This window comes from Catharus ustulatus, chromosome 4 (genome assembly GCF_009819885.2).
Source record: "Catharus ustulatus isolate bCatUst1 chromosome 4, bCatUst1.pri.v2, whole genome shotgun sequence".
In the NCBI taxonomy this organism is placed as follows: Eukaryota; Metazoa; Chordata; class Aves; order Passeriformes; family Turdidae; genus Catharus; species Catharus ustulatus.
The window spans coordinates 11,720,944-11,742,996 of NC_046224.1; the positions used below are offsets into that span (position 1 = coordinate 11,720,944).

A 22,053-nucleotide genomic window follows, 5' to 3' on the forward strand; every position below is an offset into this window, starting at 1 on the left:
GCAAATAAGGTTCTGAATGGACATGCTGTCACAATTTTACATGGAACATCAACAATACATCCCTAGAATAATATGCTTTCATTTTATCTTTTATAAGTTCATAAAATATTCATCTCCTTTCCCAGCCACGCTGTGAGATCAATCTCAGCAGCACTGTTAGTTCATATGAAATGCAAAATGAAACCGATTATAAACATGAAAGAGGAAAGTCTCATTTTGTCTAATCCAAGGGAAATGAAAATAAGGTAAGGAAAAAGAGAATGGGTCCACCATAGTTTGCTAATCTAAGATATCATCACATACCAGAAATAACCAAATGTTTATGGATATTTTAATGGTGAGGTAGATCACTGAATACTAAATATTAAAATGGGTAAATAAAGAGACTAGATACAGGATAACTTTAACTAGCAAGTGCACAAACTGGTGCCATGCAGTAGAGAAGTCATCAATTCAAGCCCAGGCTCTTACTGAGCCACTTTATCTGCTATTTTTCAGAATACCAGCCACCACTCAGCAGCAGTAATTCACACGGAGCCTCACACTTCTCTTTCACTTCACTGTAACAGATACTTGTAGGTTTGCTATCTTTCTACTGTCAGGACAAATTTAAAGGATTATTTTCTGATAGGGTGTTGTGTGCAGTTTTGTTTCTGTCTTATTCTGTCTTCTACTGTGGATATTTACTGGGTTGCAATTTAAACTTGCATTGCTGTAGAAAGAGATTATCATTTCTTTATTTCAATGGCTCTTCCCAAATTTATTTTGACAGACTGTCTCCAGAACTTTGCCCCTGGGGAAGTTTTTGACCTCCAACAAATTTCCTGTATCTCACCTTAATCAACTCATGAGCAGCTAGCAAAAGCAGCATGGGAAGTATACATTACCAAGGTTTGACAGGAAGTATACAATACCAACATTTGAGAGGAAAAGAGAAAAGTAACTGGGAAAGATAACATTTAAAACAAAAGCCAATACAGAGATCAGCAGGAGAAAACAAAATGTTTCCTGCAATCTTATGAACCTGCTGTAAACAATACTATTTAGATGAACTTCAATGTTTGATTTTTCTCCACTCCCAAAAGTTGCATTTATCTTTCAGTACGGCCATAGAGACTATTATCATCACGTGCAGAAGTGATCAGATTTGTCCTCTGCAAGAGCTATTGCCAAAACAGAAATTCTCCAATGAGTTGAGACAGCTGAGTATTACCCATTGCTTTCTATTTTTGCCAGATGTATGATTTACAAAATGTTGAAGTTTAAAATTAAATAACAAATTATTTTGAAGCAGTGGTGGCCAAAACTATGGAATATTTTGGTCTAAGACAAATAAAAACCCAACCAAACACACAATAATGCTTCTTTTGCTCTGTAGTAAAATAAAACATGTATTTTTTATCAAACCTGAGAATTTGGAGGACTTGGGAAAAGAGTTTTTAGATAAATAGCCTGAGGTTTTAGCCTTTCTGAAGTAAGTGTTCTCAAAAGCTGAAGCCAGGAAACGGGAAAAGATTATACTAGAAATAACTCTAGGCTCATACTAGTAACTGTAAGCTCATAGAAGACATGTCCAAATGTAGTAAATGTGGTAAAAATTTGTTGTATTTTTTTGGTGACATTGGCAGCAAAGAAGGTTAGGAATTTTAAACTGTTATCCTAAGAAATAAAGGAATTTGTATTTTCCCAGAATCTCAAGGAGAACATTTAGAACTCCAAGCAGAAGAAATCAAGTAAGACACTCTGGAGTTCCACTGATGGGAAGATTGTCTATAGCAAACTTTTTGGGTAATTAAGGTTACAGGGAAAATATTTGTGATTTTGGATTTAATCATCTGAATTCCTGGTCCTACATGAATACATGTCATGTGGTGAATCTATATTGTAATGTTGAGAAGCTTATTTAAGAATAACTGTTGGGTGGCTGACATGCTAAATAGAAAACTGTAGAGAAAAGAGGAATTATGCCTACTCTAAAATGGAAAAAATAAGAGATAGCAATAGCATGTAGTTATCATCCAGTCACACAGGCAGCATGTGCTGAAGAAGGCAATTTGATGTCTTCTGAGTTCAAGTCCAACATTACAAACACAATTACAAGGCAGAGAACTCCATTCCTGCATAAATAATAGAAGGTAATGGATGTATTTTCTTTTTATCCCCTTTGGCATGTGCAATATATAATTTTCTGTTTGAGAAATTCACTTATCTAAAAACATGGCATATTGAAAATAAAACCAGAATTCAGTTACTTTTTTACTGAATCTGTAATGTTACAGTAGGAAGGATTCCTTTCCAGCTACCAAATATAATTATTTATGAAGTCTCACACTTCAGCATACTCATATGCTCAACTTTACTCCCAAATGTACAGTGACTTATGGTTCTTGTGTTTACAGGCTCGGATTTACAGGAATAATAAAGGTATTCGTGTTGTTTGCTGAATGTGTTTCATTATGTGCTGCTGTTACTTTTGCTCACAGGAAATCCCTTGTGTTAGATACCCTTACATTCACATCCCAGTTCACATGCCCTCCTGGGATGAACCAACGGAAGGACTAACAGAAAGATCTTGGCAAATCACAAAGTCCTTATCAAGCTCTTCAGGGGCCAGACAGTAAATCTGCTCATGCACCCCCTCAGCCACATGCTGGGACACTTGCTCTGTCAGAGACAAGAATAATCTTGTTGCACAGGTACCCCTCTACCCCTGTAAAAATTAAACAAAATTAGCTGGAATGGTGCAAAGCAAACTATGCATTTCTGGTATTACTGCTCTAGGCCCAAAGTGCATAAGCCAGTTATGATATGATGTCAAAATTTTACCCATACACAGTCAACTCAAAACTCTAAAATCTTATGTCTCCTGTAAGAAAATGCTGCAGAGAAGCACTGTAATCTTAAGTCTTCACTCTCTCCTGATCTTAACAGGTATGACCTGCCCTTCTACTCCCCAAGTTTTCTTGGTCTCTGAACCTGAAAACTGCCATCCTTTCCTGACATGAGGATCAATTGATCTCATGATCTGATAACTCACAGATCTGCTTTGGGAGGACTGTTAAGGCACTTTTCATCTAATCTCCCACTTCTCTGCCAAGCTGCCTCTGCTGAGGTCTGTCAGGCTCATATGGCTGCCCACCTCCAGAAGGCAAAGTTAATGCCCCAGGAACACCAATTTCATCACCTCATGGTATTATTTCAGATTAATACAACTGCAGTTAGACATGAAGCGTTTATTCAGCTAGATTTGTCCATTGCACATGTTAAATCAAAAGTGCTCTACCCATTGCCTATTGTTAATGTCATCTGCCTTAAAATGGTAATGAGCACTTAAAAAACTCTGATCAAGAGACTCCTAAGAAATAAGAAAAGTAACATCCACAGGATGCCCTTCCCCCATCTAGGGATACAGTCAATATTTCTTGATGTATTGATTAAAAACTGAATTTTTGGCACATGTCCTAGTGCTGTACATATATTGTGGTAAACATGGAGTTACTTAAAAATTTATTTTAATAAGACAAATCAACAACTGCAATACTATACCAGCAGAATGACTACTCCAAATTAAGAAATGGTACCACTTAATAGAGTGGACTTCAGTAGAGCAGATGACTCAGCAACTAAGTGATTTTGGTAGAATATGTGAAACTGAAGAATAATGGGATGTTATGTCTTCTATTCCTTTTTTCAACCATTTGCTTCCTATCCCATTTCTGAACGAATAACCAAGACAAATTGAAAAGTCAGGGCTACAGAGAGACAAAACTATTGACTCTCTTGCTCTTTTCAAATGCCTTTGTTTTTTGTCCAGACCAGAGCCCCTGCTCCCTAGTGACAAGACACTCATGATGATCTTCGGAAAAGAAGACCATCACATCACCCTTGTCCCACCAGTGAAAACATCTTAGTACCTTCCAGTCAAGGTACCTTTCACCTCCCATCTTCAGCTGTCTGTACTTACGCATCTCATGTTTTTTACGTGGGGTCTTGGTTTGGTTTGTCCTTTTATCACTTTTGTGAAGCCACTCACACACAGAGTTTTGCACTTCTGATCAGGCCCCCTCAGCAAAACAAGTGAAATGACTTGCAGAATACAGATGTGAGTAATTTCTCAATGTTTTCTTCCCCTCTGCATGTGTCTGTTCCACCTGTGGAACACAAGTAATTCTGAGGGAAAATGAACTGAAGAACCCTGGTTTCCCACAGACTTGTAGTGAGGCTGATAATGAGCTGTAATTGAAACTTTTCTCATTACCAAGACATTTATATGGTCCCTCAACCATGTGAATCACTGTTTAATAAGAGAAAAGTTCATGTTACAGCCTTTGGGACATTTACAGGATCTCTCAGCCCTACACAGCTGCCGGTTTCCATGAAATAGCTAAATTATATTTGAGATAGATTTGGGTAAAACTGCCCAACAGCTTCAAAAGTTATTGGAGAAGTAAAGGAGACACAGCCAAGCATGATCGCATAAAGGCCTGTTTCCATGGAAACCACGAGGAAAAACAGCAGTACAGTTTGAAAAATTTCATTGCAGTCACTTTAATTGAAATTTTAAAAATATCTGACCATCTTTAAATCACATGCCATAACACAAAGTACATTTCTCCTGCCTTATCCCATTCAATACCCTGTCTGCAGACCCCTGCCTTCATGTATCCTGCTCCCCTATACCCCATAGACACAAAAACTATGCTTCTTAAAGTCAGGATGTTGTTCTAACTGTATTTTGTCAACCTCCACTTTGGATGGAAACTATTTTTTTAGTCAAGGCAAGTTTCCCAGAAAGACATGCCAATTGCTACACTCCCTGGCTCTCACACATGTGAGGCATATGACAGAACTTATTAAAGGGAGAGCTCGCAGGAGGAGCGAGCTGCAGTATCACCTGCTGAACAGTGTAACCCACTGCTGGGGCTGCAGGGAAGATCTGCAGCTTGGAGTGTGGGATTTTGGCCACTTAAGGACAAGCGGTAGAAGGCAACCTGCGCAAGGGTGGTGAAACCTGCTGGGCGACAGTCAAAAAATTTGCCATCCCTCTCTTTGTCATACCCTCTTCAGGTGTAGCACCCACCTGAGCCCTCGGCTCTGGCCACAGCACCCAGTATAAAGAATAATACCCATGTGCAACTCAATAAACTGAGACCTCCGCGCGGAGTGAAACCACTCTGCAATGCCCGTGACACACAGATCCTCGAAGCAAACAGGTGTCGCTTGGTTTGGCAGCCACAGCCCGAAGCCCAGCTGCCTTTGGTCCTTCCCGGCCGAGAGCAGAGCTCCTGGAACGCAGGACCGTTCTCCGCTCCGGCTCGGGCAGCTCCCGCAGCGACGCGATGCCCGGCACGGATCGAGGCGCTGCCGGTGCCCTCGCGGCTGCAGCGGGGCCGGAGCGGGGCAGTGTCCGGCCGGAGCTGGGCAGTGTCCGGGCTGGAGCTGGGCAGTGTCCGGGCCGGAGCTGGGCAGTGTCCGGCCGGAGCTGGGCAGTGTCGGGCCGGAGCTGGGCAGTGTCCGGGCTGGAGCTGGGCAGTGTCCGGCCGGTGCCGGTCCGGTGTCGGGCAGTGTCCGGCCGGAGCTGGGCAGTGTCGGGCCGGTGTTGGGCAGTGTCGGGCCGGTGTTGGGCAGTGTCCGGTCGGTGTTGGGCAGTGTCGGGCCGGTGTCGGGCAATGTCGGGCCGGAGCTGGCCAGTGTCCGGCCGGTGTTGGGCAATATCGGGCCGGAGCTGGCCAGTGTCCGGCCGGTGCCGGGCAGTGTCGGGCCGGAGCTGGCCAGTGTCCGGCCGGTGCCGGGCAGTGTCGGGTCGGTGTCGGGCAGTGTCGGGCCGGAGCTGGCCAGTGTCCGGCCGGTGCCGGGCAGTGTCCGGCCGGGGCGGGGCAGGCGGCGGGGCCAGCGCTGTCTCTCCCCGATGCCCCTCCCGGCGGGGTCGCCGCTCTCCCTGCCGCCTGCCGAGCGCCCTCGCCCCCCCGCCCGGGCCGCTCTCCGCCTTCTGCCGGCCGTGCCAGGCAGCCTCTCTCTCGGCCTTCACTACCGGGTCAGGCGAGGCGGGAGCGGCGAAACAGCGCCCGCCTCGCTCCGGCACCGACACCGACAGCCCTCCTCCTCCTCCCCGCGCCGCTGCCGTCCCCTCCCTCCCGCTGCCTCCCTCCCTCCTCCCTCCTGCCAGTTTCTCTACAACTAGTGCATCCACGCGCAGGCAGGGTCCGGCCGCGCTGCCATGGATATCAGCTAAAGCCGGGAGGAGCGGGCACAGAGGCGCTCCCCGAGCCAGCGCAGCCCGGGGCCGCCGGCCGGCACAGCGCGGCCGCTCCGCCCGAGCCTGCCCGGAGCAGCGCGGCTGCCCCGGGAGTGGGGACACAGGGAGGGAGGGGGCGAGGAGCACAGACTGCAGGGAGGGAGTCGGGCAGAGCATCCCCACGGCAATGTCCAAGGGCTTGAAGAAGAAAAGCCACTGGACGAGCAGAGTCCACGAGATCGTGATCGTGAGGAACCCGGAGGGACAGCTGGGCTTCGAGCTGAAGGGGGGCGCCGAGAATGGGCAGTTCCCCTACCTGGGGGAAGTGAAGCCCGGCAAGGTGGCCTATGAGGGCGGCAGCAAGTTGGTGCCGGAGGAGCTGCTGCTGGAGGTGAACGAGACCCCCGTGGCCGGGCTCACCATCAGGGATGTGCTGGCCGTGATCAAGCACTGCAAGGACCCCATCCGCCTCAAGTGCGTCAAGCAAGGTAAGGCGGGCACGGGCCCCCCTCTCTGCCCACCCCCGGGGGGCCGCGGCAGGTCTGGGGGAAGCGGAGGGGGAGCAACTTTGTTGCTGCAGTTTGACTTTCCCCCTCCCCGCCGGGGCCGCCCCCTCCCCGGCGGCGGGGGGAGGATGCGAGCGGCGCTGCGCGGTACCCGCAGCCGGGCGAATTAAATGTGCGTCAGTGACAGCGCTTCGCCATGCCGGGGGGGGCGGCCGGGGGGCGGCGGCAGCATCCCCGGCAGCCCCGGTCCAGCGGGGCCGGCTCCCCGCCCGAGCCGAGCCGAGCCGAGCCGAGCCGAGCCCCCGGCCCCACCGCCCCTCCGGCGCTGCTGCCGCTGCCGGGGCCGAGCGGCGGCCGGGCCGGCTGCGGAGCGGGGCTCGCCCTTGGCTCCGGCTCGCTCCGGCCGCCCTGGAGCGGGGACAGCGGCTGCGGAGCGCGCCGGGCCCCTGCTGGCGCCCAGGGTGGCTTTAGCATCTCTTAAGTGTCATTAGCGGAAAAGTCATTCATTTGATCCCTGGTGAAAACGATCGCTAATCGCAGGGGATGGGGAGCTCAGAGCAAGCGGGAGGACAGACAGAAACTTTTGTGAGAGAACGGTATACTCTTGCCTCGCGTCTGTTTCACTTGTTTATTTTGAAGTACTGTAATAGGTTAATGCGTTTCCAGGAAAGTCAATAGAGAAGAGACGGCACGGATGCTGTTTACATGTTTGCTTCTGTCCTCTTTAAACTGCGCTGAGTTCTCTGCAGCTGAGCGCTTGCGAGGAGGTTTCTGCTACCCCAGCAGCATTTCTGGAGCACGGGAGCAGCTCTGGGAGCCGAGTCTGTAGGTGCTCCTTGGCTCTGGGTGGTGCAGCGGCTGTGGGCGGATCGCTGAAGTACGCATTCCAGCCGGGCAGCCAGCCCAGCCATTGAAAACTTGGGAATTTCTGCTGTGGGAAGTTTTTAGATACCATGCATCAGAGGCGCTTGTGCTCTGCAACTGTAGCCATGAGCCTGTGCTCAGAGGACACAGAGGAGAGTCTCTCTGAAACTGAGTATCACATTTGGCAATTTTGCTTCCTCTTTGTAATTGACGATTTATTGTTTAAAGTATAATTTGTTGTACTTCCGAATGCCTGAAGAATATGCTAATTATTAGTTTATCCAAACATGACAGAACCAGTAGAAAGAATCGGATTTCTACTCATGCCTTCAGAATGCACTTTATTGTATATTCAGTTATCTCCATGAGGTCACGCCTCTATATACAGATATGATCTGGGACTTTTTTTCTTGTCCTAATGAGTAAGTTGTGCAATATGCTGTAGATCATATCTTGACAGTCAGCTATGCAGGGAGACACAATAGTTCATGAGATAAGTTAAGATTAAAAGTTACTATAATGGATTCTGTCTTGGCAGGGTAGTGTCATCTTTGGGCGCTTGAATTCCAGGAAACCTGCTCTGTACTGTCCTCTTTCTATTAATAATTTTAGTGTGAGTGGTCTTACTGTGATGGGATTCAAAAAGAAGCAGCAGTTGAATTGTCAAGAAGATAATGGTAGATTGTCTGTAATCCAAGTTTTAATTTTTTCCCCAGAAATTCTACAGATTTGTTACAATAAGGGAAATTTAAGGTTACTTTGAGTTGCTACGTGAAACATATGTCCTATCTCTTCACTGTTTTTCTAATATTTCTCTTTAAGTCAAAGCAACCACTGGTGATTCATTAATGTGTGCACCCTTAATAAATTACCTGTCATAAATGAATTAGGGACATTAGTCAGGCTTTTAGTCTGGGAATTACTGCAAGCTTCTGCCTGAGACATAAGGGAGAAATTCTGAATTCTGCCTAATTCTATATATCTGTGTACTTGTATCTATACAGGTATATATCTATATATCTATATGTATCTATATATATCTATAGATATATCTGAGGAGTTTCAATTCAGTTTGTTAACTCACTACAGTTTCAATGCAAGTTCTCAAAGTACTGGCCACATGACTGTGTGTTTGGAAATGACAGTTCAGCACAGATTCTTGGACTGAGAAAGACTTCCTGGCTGGAACGATCTTTCATGTGCTCCAGCATCCTTTACGCCAAAGAGAGAGGCCTTCTGGATCCAACTTCCTATTTGGGAGGAAAAAAAAAAGTCAATGGTTTGTGCATTTCACTACCTGACTCCTCCTTCGAGTGTAAGCCAGTGACAAAGCACAGGCAGCCACGCTACAGCAATATTACTGTTCCCTAACCCTGCTTTGCAGCAGTGTGTAGGAGAGGGAAGGCTGAGCAATAAAATCTTTATATGTTTTTGTAACTTTTGTACTCCTTTTAATTATGAAGCACCTTTAGTGTGCTGGAACAAGGTTAATGGCTCCATTATCATTGTTTCCGCATAATTTATCAATGCTATCTCTGTCAATTAGAATAGCATGACCTTGAATGCACCATGTGACTGTAGCTGCTTCTTCAGTGCTGCCTAGGAATGAAGTCAGAGAGAGAAATGTGGAGGTAGGACACGACTATTTATAATGTGATCTTTAGGAGACTGTGAGCATTTCTCTTGTTCGAAAGTTTTGACAATTCAGCAGTGAAAATTCACTTGTAGATGAAATCAGGGAATGGCTAATTCAAGAATTAGCTGTTTTGAAGCATAGAAAAGGTGCTTTCATGATTTTTCCTTATGTTTGATTGAACACCCCCCTCTCTGAAATAATTAAATACTTCATTATTTATCATATTACTAGATGAAATACTTCTTTTGAAAGATGGATGGAATATTGCTGTTAGCTAAATATCTTGAGTTATAAAACCCACAAACATATAATGTAGGAGTTGCTGCATATTATGAGGAGGAGTAAACATCATGAGAAATTGATTTGCATGATGTGATTCAACATGAATTCTAGGTATGATGCCTGATAAATAGGGTTTTAGTGCAGGACATTGTGCCTGGGTTTGCATAGGGAGAAAAGACTGTAAGAATCATTATTTTTATTATTATTATTTAGTCTTAATTGTAAGAGTTCACAAAGAAATATTCCTTGGAGAGTATTTCCTGTTTGTTTTTTTTTTTTTTTTTGTTAGTTAGTTAGTTAATTTGTTTGTTTGTGGTTTTTTTTGTTTGGTTTTTTTTTTTTTTTTTTTTTTTTTTGCGAGCCACTGTGCTACTGTTGGCAGAATCACAGAGAAACACATGGGATGAAATTTTGGCCCAGATGAAGTCGAAGGCAATGTCCTTAACATCAGATAAAGAAAACAGAGTTTCCTCTGGAAAACCCCATGTTTTTTTGAGTATATATCCTTCCAATGAGAGAATTGTGTACAACAGTTACATTAATTGGGCATATTGCAAATGTACATTCTGACCTTCTGCTCTCTTGTGTGAGGATAAGAGCCTTGCACTGTTTCTTAAAGGAATACTTCTGAATTTCAAATGTGTTTGTTTTTACATGCAGAACAGTTTGGATTAAGTGCTGTCTTCTTCCCACACATGTTCAGATGCGTAGTTGGAGGTGTAGCAGTGTGTTAAGGAGAGGCATCTTAATTTGGATAAGTAATCACATGGGGAAGAGTCACACGGGGAGCAATGTTGCCTCCAGTTCCATTCTCTGCTCATCACTGCTGTCTCAGATCCACAGTAATTCCCACCAGTGGCTGATACAGGTTTGTGCTGTGCAAACTCACTCCTTGAAGGGTTGCACAAACAGCCCACTTGGATGTACTGCATAAACCAGGATCTTTATTCTTTACATGGAGTTATAAACTTCCACAGATGCCCTCAACAGAATCCCAGTGAACAGTCTGAAAACATGGATTTCAGAACTCAGGAGCATTGCAACAGATTTTGTCCTGGAGTTCCTGCCTGATCTCTTTCTCAAGGAAAATGGTTTGGATGTATTAAGTAACCAGGTGATCTGACCAGCTGAGCAATTTAACTTGTTTTTAGAAGTAGTGGTATGAATATATGAAATATGAATAAAACAGACACTTTATATAGACACTTTCTGATGGCTCTTATCTGACTCTGAATAGTCAGACTTTAAGCATCAACCCCTAATTCTTTAGCTCCTTATGCAAAAAAGGCAATTAGCACACATAATGTAAGGAGGAACTAAAAGCCAGTTTAATTTTCTCAGTCCAATCATTTGCTTACTAGTAAGCATATGCTAGAATTTTTTGCTGACTCTAGATGTACTTGGGCATCTTTTCAAGTGCTTTCCCAGTCAGGAAAAGGTTTGGACTCTCATTAGGACAGACACAAGAGCAGCCAAGTTTGGGCAGACTGCATCCTCCACATCCTATTCCCAGTGGCCATGACTGTGGTTGCTGAGTGAAGACTAAAAGGACAGAATGATGCTGTCCCAACACCCACTGACTTGTGGCTAAGGGGTTTAGGAGCCTTGTGGAGGTTTTTTGTAATGGTTCATCCATAAGCTTTGCAATTAAAACCTGGCTTAACTTGTAAAATTTCTTTAAAAGTTTGTGACAAACTTTTACAGAGAAATGCATGATTGTTGTGATTTTCCAGAAGTTTTGCATGCATGTGTAAAGATGTTAGCTGATTAAATTTAATGTATTTTACTACAGACTTTTTCATACATATATCTCAATGTATAGTTATATTTTTAATTTTTTTTCTTGTTATTTAAGGTCATAAATAATTCTCCTCTACATTCATTAAAACACACTGTCCATATAAATGGTCTTTTGGTGATCTTTTATTCCTTGATATCACTATATAGTATATTCCAAGACGGGATGGGAAGATTGGATATAGTTACCTTTACAAGAAGAACAGTATTTTGCAACAGAAAGCTGCATGATTTTCCAGAATAAAAAAATATCACAAGGGCGTTTGACAAAACCAGACCCAAATAACCCTGAAAACCTGTGTGGTTGTACTTTTCTCTATGACTTTTGCATATATAGTATTTGAAAATACACATACTCCTTTTACCTAGTTTGTGCTCCTTAGGATTCCACTAACTCCTGAAATTAAATTCAGAGTTCTTTTTTAACCATTACTTTATGTTATTCTTATGCTTGTCCATCTTAATTTAAAGACCATTGAAGCTGACTTCTGACTCATGTAGCTTGTGATTTATACTTCAGCTCCTCCAGGGAGCTTGTGATGCTTCATGTCAGGGACTCTGTGTTCACTGGCAGTAGAATTATATTCATCAGTCTTTTTCCTTCCCTGAGAATTACAAATGTGCCATTAAAGGATGGGGCCATGACTTTGTTAGTGCATCATTTCCTTGAAGAAATTAAATAATTGAGAGTGCTCTGCTTAGTTCTGTTTAGTCACAAAACGTAATTTTACTGTAAGACTTGTACATCTGTTGGTACTGTTGACATCAAAGCAAAGTACTGGTGTGAGGGGGTAGAATTGTGTCTGACTTCCTTTATGCATCCTATAACCTCACCTGCATTAATTCAGCATTTCATGAAATATATGGATGCTGAGCTTTTGCTTTCAGTGTTCTTGATCTTCTCCTTGCTCTTTATAGATGAGGAGCTCCTTTCATGACATGAAAGATTCTATAAATTATTCATCTACATATTTTGTATACAAGAAGTGGTGTATACATGGAAAAAGTACTCCTTCAAAAGGGATTTATAGGAGGAGGTGGTCACAACTGTGATTTAGAATGGGTGATGGAAAGTGCTGCAGTAGTTGTAGAAGCAGATGTTTCTTGTTCTTCTCTTCCTCATGGCGCTATAAACAAATGAAAAAACAAAGGAAGATTTTTTTTTTTTAACTAGGGAACATCAAGGCAAATTTCAGAGAACAATGATATTCCTTGTGTTGACATTCTGGAACTAATTTTTTGCTTACATACCTAGGTGTTTATAAATATAAGAGTATACATAAATATTTGTACAATCTTTGGGTTTTTTAAGACTGGTAGGAATTTTCATCTGTAGGTTGAGATTGTGTAAGAATGTGTATAGTTGTGTATTGCTATGCAAGTATTGCTACGGGACTACTCTAGAATATTTTTCATTCAAGTTTTTGTGCAAATATATATATGATAGTTACAATCAACGCATTCACTCTAGTGGCCAAGGAATGTACAGAACAGCACAGAATTCTGCAGTAGGAAATAAAAAAATCAAAACTTTAGTATAGGATTGACTAGATGCCTGTCCAAGTAGGTGCAGTCTAGAGCACAGAGTTGGAAGGTATTGATTTCGGTGGCAAAGTGCCTGTCATTGGGTTTTGTTGCTGAATGCCATTGCAATTCTGGCCTTAACTGAATTTTCTAAAACCACAGGGGTTGTGATCCCAACAGTATCTCTTCAGCACACCTAATTTGTTACAAATCAGCTTTTCTTCAACCTCACAGAGCTCTATCCAGAAAGAAGGTGTCATAGTTTTCTGGCCATTTTTTTGGCTTTCTAACTGCAGGCTGAAACTACCCAATGAAAAGTGGAATGGTGGGCAGAAAGTAGAGAAAAGGAACATAACTTAAGGGCATTAACAAAAACTATTTAACATTCCTAAACTGATCAAAAATCCTCTTTGGTAAATGATAATCTCAAAAACAGTAGTTATGGTTTGACTGTTCTTTTAATGTTAACCTAAAATCTCTCATTTATTCACACCTGCTATCCACAATTTGGAGACTTCACTAGAAGCTGAGCTGAAAGAAAGCTGTTGTTTGTGTGTATCTGCCATGTATTTATCCTTTTTACATTATTCTTGAACTCCTAGTCAGTACCTTCAGATTGCTAGAATTCAGAAAGCTTAATCAAAAGGTAGCTTGCTGTCAACACAGCACTACCAGGTGTCTTCTCATTCATACATACATTATGATTAGTAATATATGAATAATGCTGTTTTGCTCCGCTTATCAGCTTCAGCTGTTTCTCCTGGGTGTCTTTGATTATTTCCACAGCACATGAATTTGAGATGAAGGAAAGTAAGACAAGGAACAAAATGGAGAAAGTAAAATTGTGTGAAAGCTCTAGGAAAAAAAATATAGGGATTATTAAAGTACATTACTGGTTTTAGAATTTACATGTTCTGTCATATTCAAGAGAGTGTACAGCCCTGTTCCTCCAGCACAGGAAAAAATCAGCACAGGGAATGCTTCTCAAAACACGTTGAAATTATAGAATCATTTAATTTGGAAAAGACCTTTAAGATCCTTGGCTCCAATCATTAACCCAGCACTGCCAAGTCCACCATTAAACTAACCCCAAGTGCCACATCTCCAGGGCTGGGTGGCTCAACCACTTCCCTGGGCACCTTGTTCCAGCATTTGACAATGCTTTCAGAGAAGAAATTCTTCCTAATATCCAGTCTAAACCTCCCCTGTGCAACTTGAGGCTATTTCTTCTTGTCCTATTATTTGTTACTTGTGAAGAGGCTGACCCCTCCACCCAGCTACACCTTTCAGCAGCTGTAGAGAGTGACAAGGTCTCCCCTGAACCTCCTTTTCTACAGGCTGAGCACCCCCAGCTCTCTCAGCTGCTCCTCACCAGACCTGTGCTCCAGACCCTTCCCCAGCTCCACTGCCCTTCTCTGGACATGCTCCAGCACCTCAGTGTCTACCCCCTAATGAGTGGCCCAGAACTGAAAACTCAAGATCCTTGATAAAGACATTAAGCAGGCCTGGCCCAAATTCTGAGCCCAGAGGAGCCCCACTGGAGGCTGCCCAGCAGTGGATGTAACTCCACTCCCCCCACTCCCTAGGCCCAGCCATCCAGTCAGTTTTATATGCAGCAAACAGTGCACAAGTCCAAGCTATGACCAGCTGGTTTCTCCAGAAGAATGCTGATGTAAAGCTGTCCCTTTAAAATATTCACAATTAACTCATTCCAAAGGAAAAAACAGCATTCCTGCTTCTTCAGATGAAAGCATGAGTTATTGTTAACATGTCTGTGTTTCTGTCCCAAGTTCTTATGAAGGTAGGGTGAAACAATGAGAAATGGGGGAGAAACACGTATTTGTGTAGGATGACTTTCTTATGTGTGTGATGTTCCTACAAAGGAACATCAGGTAGTGTTTTGTTATGGACAGAACTGCATGCTGGGTTCTTGCTGCTGAGGCAGCACCTCGGCCTCCCTGGCTCTATGTCTGCATCCTTCCTCTCTGAAGGGTGAACAGAGTCTTGGTGTCCTGACATAAACACCAAGTAGTGGTAGTGCACTAAACACTAGAACACTAAATCATTACTGTGCCTTTCCTTTCAGGCCTCTGACCTTGGGAAGCAAGGACAACAGTCCAGGTATTCAACACCATGTGAAAATGGAATTAAAATAGCAAATGTGCATGTGTTTTATGGTTTTCAGACAAGACAGATTGGCTGTCTTCTGCCACACCCATAGATGAAATAACACCTTTCCATATGCGTTTCTATATAATATTTTTGTTACTTTCTTGAGCCACCCTTGGTTCAGATCAGTGTACTTCATGGAGGTCCCCCATACAGCTGCAAACCATGGAGCCTTTCTGCCTCCAGCATTCTTCTGTCTTGCCTGCTCCAAGCCTTTTGTGCTAGTGAAACACCTTCCTGTGTCACTGGAATTTATCTTGAACCTCTCAGGTAGTGCATCTTTCAGGCCTGGCACTAACACCAACTAGTTTATCCTGCCAGTACTTGAGTTCACTTCAGAAAGCATGCAAAACTTGTTTTCACTCAGAATTCTGGCATTCCATGATTCCAGATCATGCCTGTTTTACTGGGAGAAAACCTGGTGTAACAATCTCCCACTGTGCCTGGTCTGGAGGTACGTGACACATATGGTAGTCTCTATGGCCAGTGATGGCAGTCATCTCATTGAATTATCCAGAATTATTAAATTGTTCACAGAGTTCCCAGATTACTACACTGGGAGCCAGGGTTCTTCTTTGACAGTCTGTTAGGTCAGGCAGTGAGGACAGAATTGAGATCACTCATTCTCTGCAGAGTCATAATGTGCTTGTTTTTAAAAAGAAATATTGTGTCCTCAATTTGCAGGAAATAGAAAAAAACCCTAGAAATAGACTTCATCATTATGAGTAGTGCTCATAGATCCGCTTTACATAGCAGAACTATGGAAAACAGTGTAGAGTATAATCAGCAAAATTTTCTGCACTATACTAGCAAATACATTGTGTAGCTGTGTTAATGTAACATTAGTATTCCAGAGTGGAAATCCTTCCTGCAAACAGGTACAATTAGTCTTTTATTGCGTATCTATTTATTGGTATTTTTGTATCTCACATTGTCCTTGCATTTCTGAAAATGAAACATGCAAAATGATTTTTAAATTGCACATTTTAAGGTTCTTTTTGAATATTAAAAAAAAAAATCTTCCACCTTTGTTTCATGCCAATCATGAATTAATCTGCGTATTTCTGATAAATATTGCCATTTCATAGAAGAACACCTAACCTGTCCTACAGAAGCTGAAAGGAAACAAAATTGTGGCACCAGCTGCTTTCCAGGACATCCATTTCTTATATAAGTTCTTAGAACACACACCATTTTTTTACTTAAACTTAGACTGAAAAGTGATAAACAGTCTTGTTTGTACCCCATATGAGTTGTATTGAATAGTTTCTATCATGTTACATTCCCACAGCTGATTCTTCAACTAGTTGGAAATGGAATGGCTGTGTTCATTTCTGTTATTCCCCTACTAAGTAGTTCTTTGTGGTAAATCTGCATTAATAAATGTCACATAAGCCTCTCACATGCTTCCAAAATGGTATGTTAGTATAAACAAGCATTATTCCCATTATATTTTAATTCTCTGTCCTTGTTTTTTTTTTTAATAGGAACAGCAGTTTATATTTCAAAGTGTTGCAGAGTCCTGTTGCTAGCTTAAAAAGCTAAAAGATCATGCAGGTGCTCCTATCATGGAATTGAAATCCTTGTGAGGTGGGAAGGGGAGCAGCTGCTGAACTCTAGTATCAGACTGATGGAGGAGCTGAACACTTCTTCAGATTAAACCATTGAGAGCTTTGCTTAGGTAAAGTGTAATCGCCCCCAAATTTCCTGTTCAGCCACTATACCATTTGTTTGGAAAATTCTCCTTGAAGCTCAGGCCCATTGGGATTCCTATTCTATACTTGATATTAGGTGGTTTGCTCTGACCCCCTTCATTTTATACATATACATACATATATATAGTAATTATTTTTACTGGTATTTCTGATTTCTCATTCCATATGGGTTTGTTATATCTGTCTGTTGTCTCACGCATGAAATCTGAAAATTCTTGGTGAGAGAAACTCTTGCCTTTTTGTTGTAGCAACTAGCATGGCAATTTCAAGTTGAGAGTCTCTCGTTTCTATGGCAATGTAAGGAAGTATTCACATTAACATAATGAATTTCCTGGAATTAATTGCTGGAAATATTCTGTATCATTTTAACATAGGATCTATACCTCAAATTAATCATACTTCAGTCTTGGTGATAGAAGCTTTAAAGTAGATAAAAGTTGAGCAGTATTTTTGGATTTAAGAGAATATTGTAGTCATTACTAATGTGGAGCTTCTATTATTGGTAGTGCTGGTCTTTGTCTCATGGTTTTTCTATTATAGCTGCTTCTAGTGAAGCCTATTAAAAAACCTTTGTTTTACTGTGTACAGAGAATATGTTTCCTGAAGAATTTGTCTTTTCATTTTATCTACTTGATTACAGATGCGGAAGAACATTTCTGCCCTGTAAACTTCTAGAAGAATTACTGGAATTTCTGATAAGCCAGTAAAAAGAGCTTTCTCAACACTCACTCTATTTGGTCATTTTTCAGTAAAAATAGCATAAAAGATTTCAGGACACGAACCCATCACAGTACTGGAGGGTTTGTTAAGAAAGTAAAGTAAAATCAAGATGTTGGGTATGCTTAATTAAAAAAGTTGGTAATTGAAATATCAATAAAAAGTCATCTGCATTTGTATTTATGTTGAGTTTTTATGTCAAGGCTGTGATACTTATGTACTAAAATAGTCTTCAGAACAGATGAACCCATAAAACTTAAATGTGCCACTTTTAAATATGTGTGAAATATTGTATGGGTTTATGTACAGTTCATCTGACTTGCAGAAGTGTAACAGCTGCTTTGCCTTGATAGAGATTCATGTCTGTGCCTGTGCTTTAAGGGTAGTGAAATTAATGTTTCTGAGTGTAGGAGTCAGAAAAGATGAAGGTTTGGGGGTTTTTTTTTTTTTTTTTGTTTTTTTTTTTTTTTTTTACATATGTGAGAAAGCACCTCCTGCATGTGACTAGAGCAGTACCCGTTTTAGAAAAGTAGTAAATCCAACTACTATTCTTTTGGATCAATATTAAGAAGATTTCTGGTAAGTAGCAAGCAACTTTCTCCTGAATTGCTGCAGGAACAGGTTGCATGAGTTGCAGAATTCCTCCCTCTGTGTCTGTGCACTGCTGGCCAACTGGTGAGGATGCTGCTGCTGAGAAAGAGATTTACACCTGGGACATTAAACCAGAAGTCTTCACTTGTATCCCTTTAGACACTAATACTGGTCTTGTTATTAGACTATCTGAATAGCTTCCAGATTCTTAAAATCATTTACAGAAAAACTTATTCAGAGTCCCCAAACAGGGAGCTATTCTTGATATCCTCAGCTACCTCTGTGAATTCCAGTCTGAGGATAGAAGCTGGGACTGTGTAAAACTTCCTTCCCTCCTTGGTCTCCTGACCTGGGCTATGAGATAGAGTTCTTAGAAACCATTGGGAAATTACTAAGTTTCACAATCATAATGATTTTTGTCATCTGTGCTGTCTTTTTATGGTTTTGTTTTTAATTTTTAAAATGAAATTTATTTCGTTATTAAAGCCTGTCTAGCTTTTTAGGAAAAAAGGATCTTTCTTAATATGTATGGTTTGTCTATATGACTGGTACTGTATTTCTCCAATAAAATTGCTTATTTTTTTCCTTTTATTCTTTAAAAAATTAATCTCTTACAACATGAATGTTGTTATTAGCCTATCAAGCCAACTGCAATAAGATCCCACGGTGACAGGTACTACAAGCTGGCAGTGAAAACCACCTGCTGCCCCAAAGGGTTTACAAAGGCAAATTAGACACAGAGGATGGGTAGGCATAGACAGAACCCCACAGTGGTGAAATGACTTGCCAGAAATCTCAGATCAATCAATAACAGAGTGGAGAACACTGCAGTGTAATTTAAAAGTCTGTGCAAGCAGAACTGCGTCCAAGTAAAGGCACACAAACCACACAAAAAACCCACTCCTGTTCAATGAGGGTTTCTATTGATTGCTCGAGTAAAACATTTGTAGGTATTTATTTTATATTTTACATGACAAATCCCACATAAAGCGGAAGCTTTTTTAATAACCAAGAAGCACAAGCATGCAGAGGTATCTGCAGATGAGAGAGTGTGATGGAGTGTTTTCTCCTAAAATGAAATGCATTTCAGAAACATATTGGAAGTGGTAAAGTGTAGGAAACCAAAGTTATATACATTTATATATTTTAATGAGATATTTATGTTTGTTTGTACTGCTAATTGGACAAGTAGGTACATCAGTCACACTGTATGAGACATTTATTAAAATAGTTTTGGCCTGTTAAAACCACTGTTTGACAAGTAACAAATTATAAGCAATTTGTGTGGGATTTCTCTTTGGGTGTTTATTCCTCCACCCAGCCCCTTTGTCTTTTTGTTTTAAAACCTTTTGGACAGCCTGAAAATGCTACCTTAGGCAGAGTTTGGTTTGCTGAGTGAAATGTACACAATACTAATGAAGAACCCAGTGGGAGCCTGTAGCTTTTCACAGTATGAGGGTTTTCAGCTTGGCTTCCCTGGCTGGTGGCTCCTTGCGGAGCCCTGGTGTTGCCACCTGATCCAGACTGGATGGTGTTTTTGGCAGAATCTTAGGTTTAGGCCAACTTGACATCCCAGCACATTAATGAGGAATTGAGGAGAAGTGAGCCTATCCTGAGGTTACCTGGACACCTGGTAATGCCAGGCAGGGCTCTGTTGTTGCTGTGGTTACACCAGAGGTTTCCTCTGTGAAGAGCTGTTGGTGCCTCTTTGTGCTTTCACCTCCTCTTTGGCATCGGTTTCTCGTTCCTCACTGGAAACTCGTTGCTCCCACTCCCCTTGGAGAGACTGGTACAAAGGAATGTGTTGCCTGCTCTGCAGGAGTAGGTTTCACTGTCTAGAAGGTCTCTCTGTTCTCCTCTTTCAGTGCCTGAGGCTGGTGTGGAGTTAAAGCAGTGATCAGTGAGAGGTCAGGGTAGGATTTAGCTTAGCACAAGCAAGGCTGCTTAGGTCTTGCTGAATCCACCCTTTGTTTTCAGGAGAAAGGAGTTGCATAACATTAAGATGACATCTAGCTGAGGTTCTGCAATCCTTTTTTCAATCCTTCCCCTTCTATGTACCACAGTACTTCTAGATCCTTTACATAGAGCTGGCCCAAGCCAATGAAGCACATTCCTGTTTTTCTGTTCTGTTGAAGCACTCTTGTGTCCTTTTGACAGCCATGCAGTCCTGTTCAATCTGCAGCACCCATTATTATATAGCTAACCTGACAGGAGTTTGGTCCTGAAGTTGATCATGAGCACACTGTTGTCTTGGTTGCACCATTAATTCATCAGCGTTTTTACAGGTGCAGTCATTGATAGGTCTGAGGACAGAGGAAACCCCAAAAAGCTGATGTCTCCAGCTGCTTCTCAGTGCAAGGTGAAATGCTCAACAATTTGCTGCAGAAATGTAATGTAATGTAATGAAGTGTAATGTTCTGTGTGACCAATATCACCAGGGAATAGGTGAGATGAGCTAGACCTTGGCTCAGGCACCAGACTTACCAGTCTGTGCTCCTGTAAAGGAAAGGTCCAAGCAGTACTTGATGGAATAGCACTGGCATCATCCCCCTGCCTGGGCCAGGTGTCCTGAATTCAGCCCAGGATCAGGCTGTTCAGGCATGCCAGGTGTCCTCACAGCAGAAAGTAAAAACACCTGTGTTTAAAGGCTGCTGGGTCGTTCTGCCCTGGTGAATACTCATTTTCTTTTCTTATGCTTCTTTATGTCTCCCACTGTCCTCAGAAGGATGGGATACCTGAAGCTGGACCCAACCACATTCCAAAGTAGATGATGGAATAGTGCACTGCCCTCTGGGTGAGGGGGAACCTCAGCTTGCCCTCTGGGAATGTTGTGTGGGGCACCATAAAGCTATTGCTGAAGAACATTTGCAAGCAGGTGACCTGGATGGGCTCCAGTTTGACCTGTGCAGCAGGTCTGTACAGTAATGTCCTTGGTGTAGGACTACACTTGGTTATAAATTCCTTAACTAATGTTTGAAAGATTGCCTTCTTTCTTCTCCATTTTATTTTTTAAAAGCACAAAATGAAGTCAAATGTCAATGCTTCATTTATTTATTTTTTTAAAAGTGGAATCCTTGTTTTCTGGCCAGTCTTTCTTAGTGTTTTTATCTGTTTAACTCAAGAGCAAGTGCTTGCTGCTGCTTTGCCTGGCCATATGTTATGCACTCTGAGAAGTGTCCTATCCACTTAATCACCAACTAGTTGCAGCTTTCCAGTTGCTGTTTGGAAGCCTTTCTAGCAAGAGATGACCCTATCACATCATGTTTATCTTCTCAGAGCTGATGGATCACAGAACTAGTGTGGCATTGCTCTGAATCGAAAGTTTATGCACATGTTTATTCATGTTTTGCCTGAAAACAGTATTATATGTCACTGCTGAGAAGCAATTTCTGATTAAATCCAGAAGCAGCCAGGCCTCTGTGAGTCTATAGACTTTTTAATTTTTTTCCCCCCCTCTGGCTGCTAGCTACTGATAACTGCTGTTTCTTGAAAACATCCTGCACTTAAGGTGGGTGAACCTGCAGAGTATGATTTACACAGGAGGTTTTCAGAAGGGCAGCCGAATAGAAAGGGGAAAAAGCTCTTGGCAAGATGTTTCACCCAGACTGGCAAGTCAAGGATCCCTCTTTATATTTTAGATTTTTTTTAACATATATTTTTTGTTACAAAGAGTATATCCATTGAGCTTGAAGCAATTATTTTGTAAACCAAATATTTAAATTTTATTATAATGTAGAAATGACTTTACAAATATCAGATTTTTTTTCTGACTCTTTTTTTCCCTTTATTACCCTAACCAGCACACTGCAAAGTCTGTATTCAGCCTTTGAATTGCATGTAAAATATATCTTCATTAGTAAATGGGACCTGTAGCAGAGAGGCTCTATTTTTAGCAGCTAAAGGTATTTTACACATATGGGTTTTGTACAAAAAACAAACAACTCCCCAGAGAGGATTTTTTTACAAGAGCATGTAGTGATAAGACAAGGAGTAAAAGTTTCAAACTGAAAGAAGGCA

General features: G+C 42.0%; 1 protein-coding gene across 12 annotated transcripts in view; it reads left to right on the forward strand.

Moving 5' to 3' along the window:
* Positions 1-6,314: 6,314 nt before the first annotated feature.
* MAGI2 (membrane associated guanylate kinase, WW and PDZ domain containing 2) overlaps positions 6,315-22,053 on the forward strand; it is a 713,151-nt gene continuing 697,412 nt past the window's right edge. For 7 of the 12 annotated variants that reach the window (XM_033057426.2, XM_033057427.2, XM_033057432.2 and 4 more), the window contains exon 1: positions 6,328-6,723. In XM_033057426.2, coding sequence (XP_032913317.1) covers positions 6,423-6,723 — 301 coding nt within the window. In that variant the 5' untranslated portion in view covers positions 6,328-6,422. Of the gene's footprint in view, positions 6,724-22,053 lie in introns of all 12 variants that reach the window. The other 5 variants (XM_033057437.2, XM_033057440.2, XM_033057436.2 and 2 more) reach the window with 4 other exon arrangements.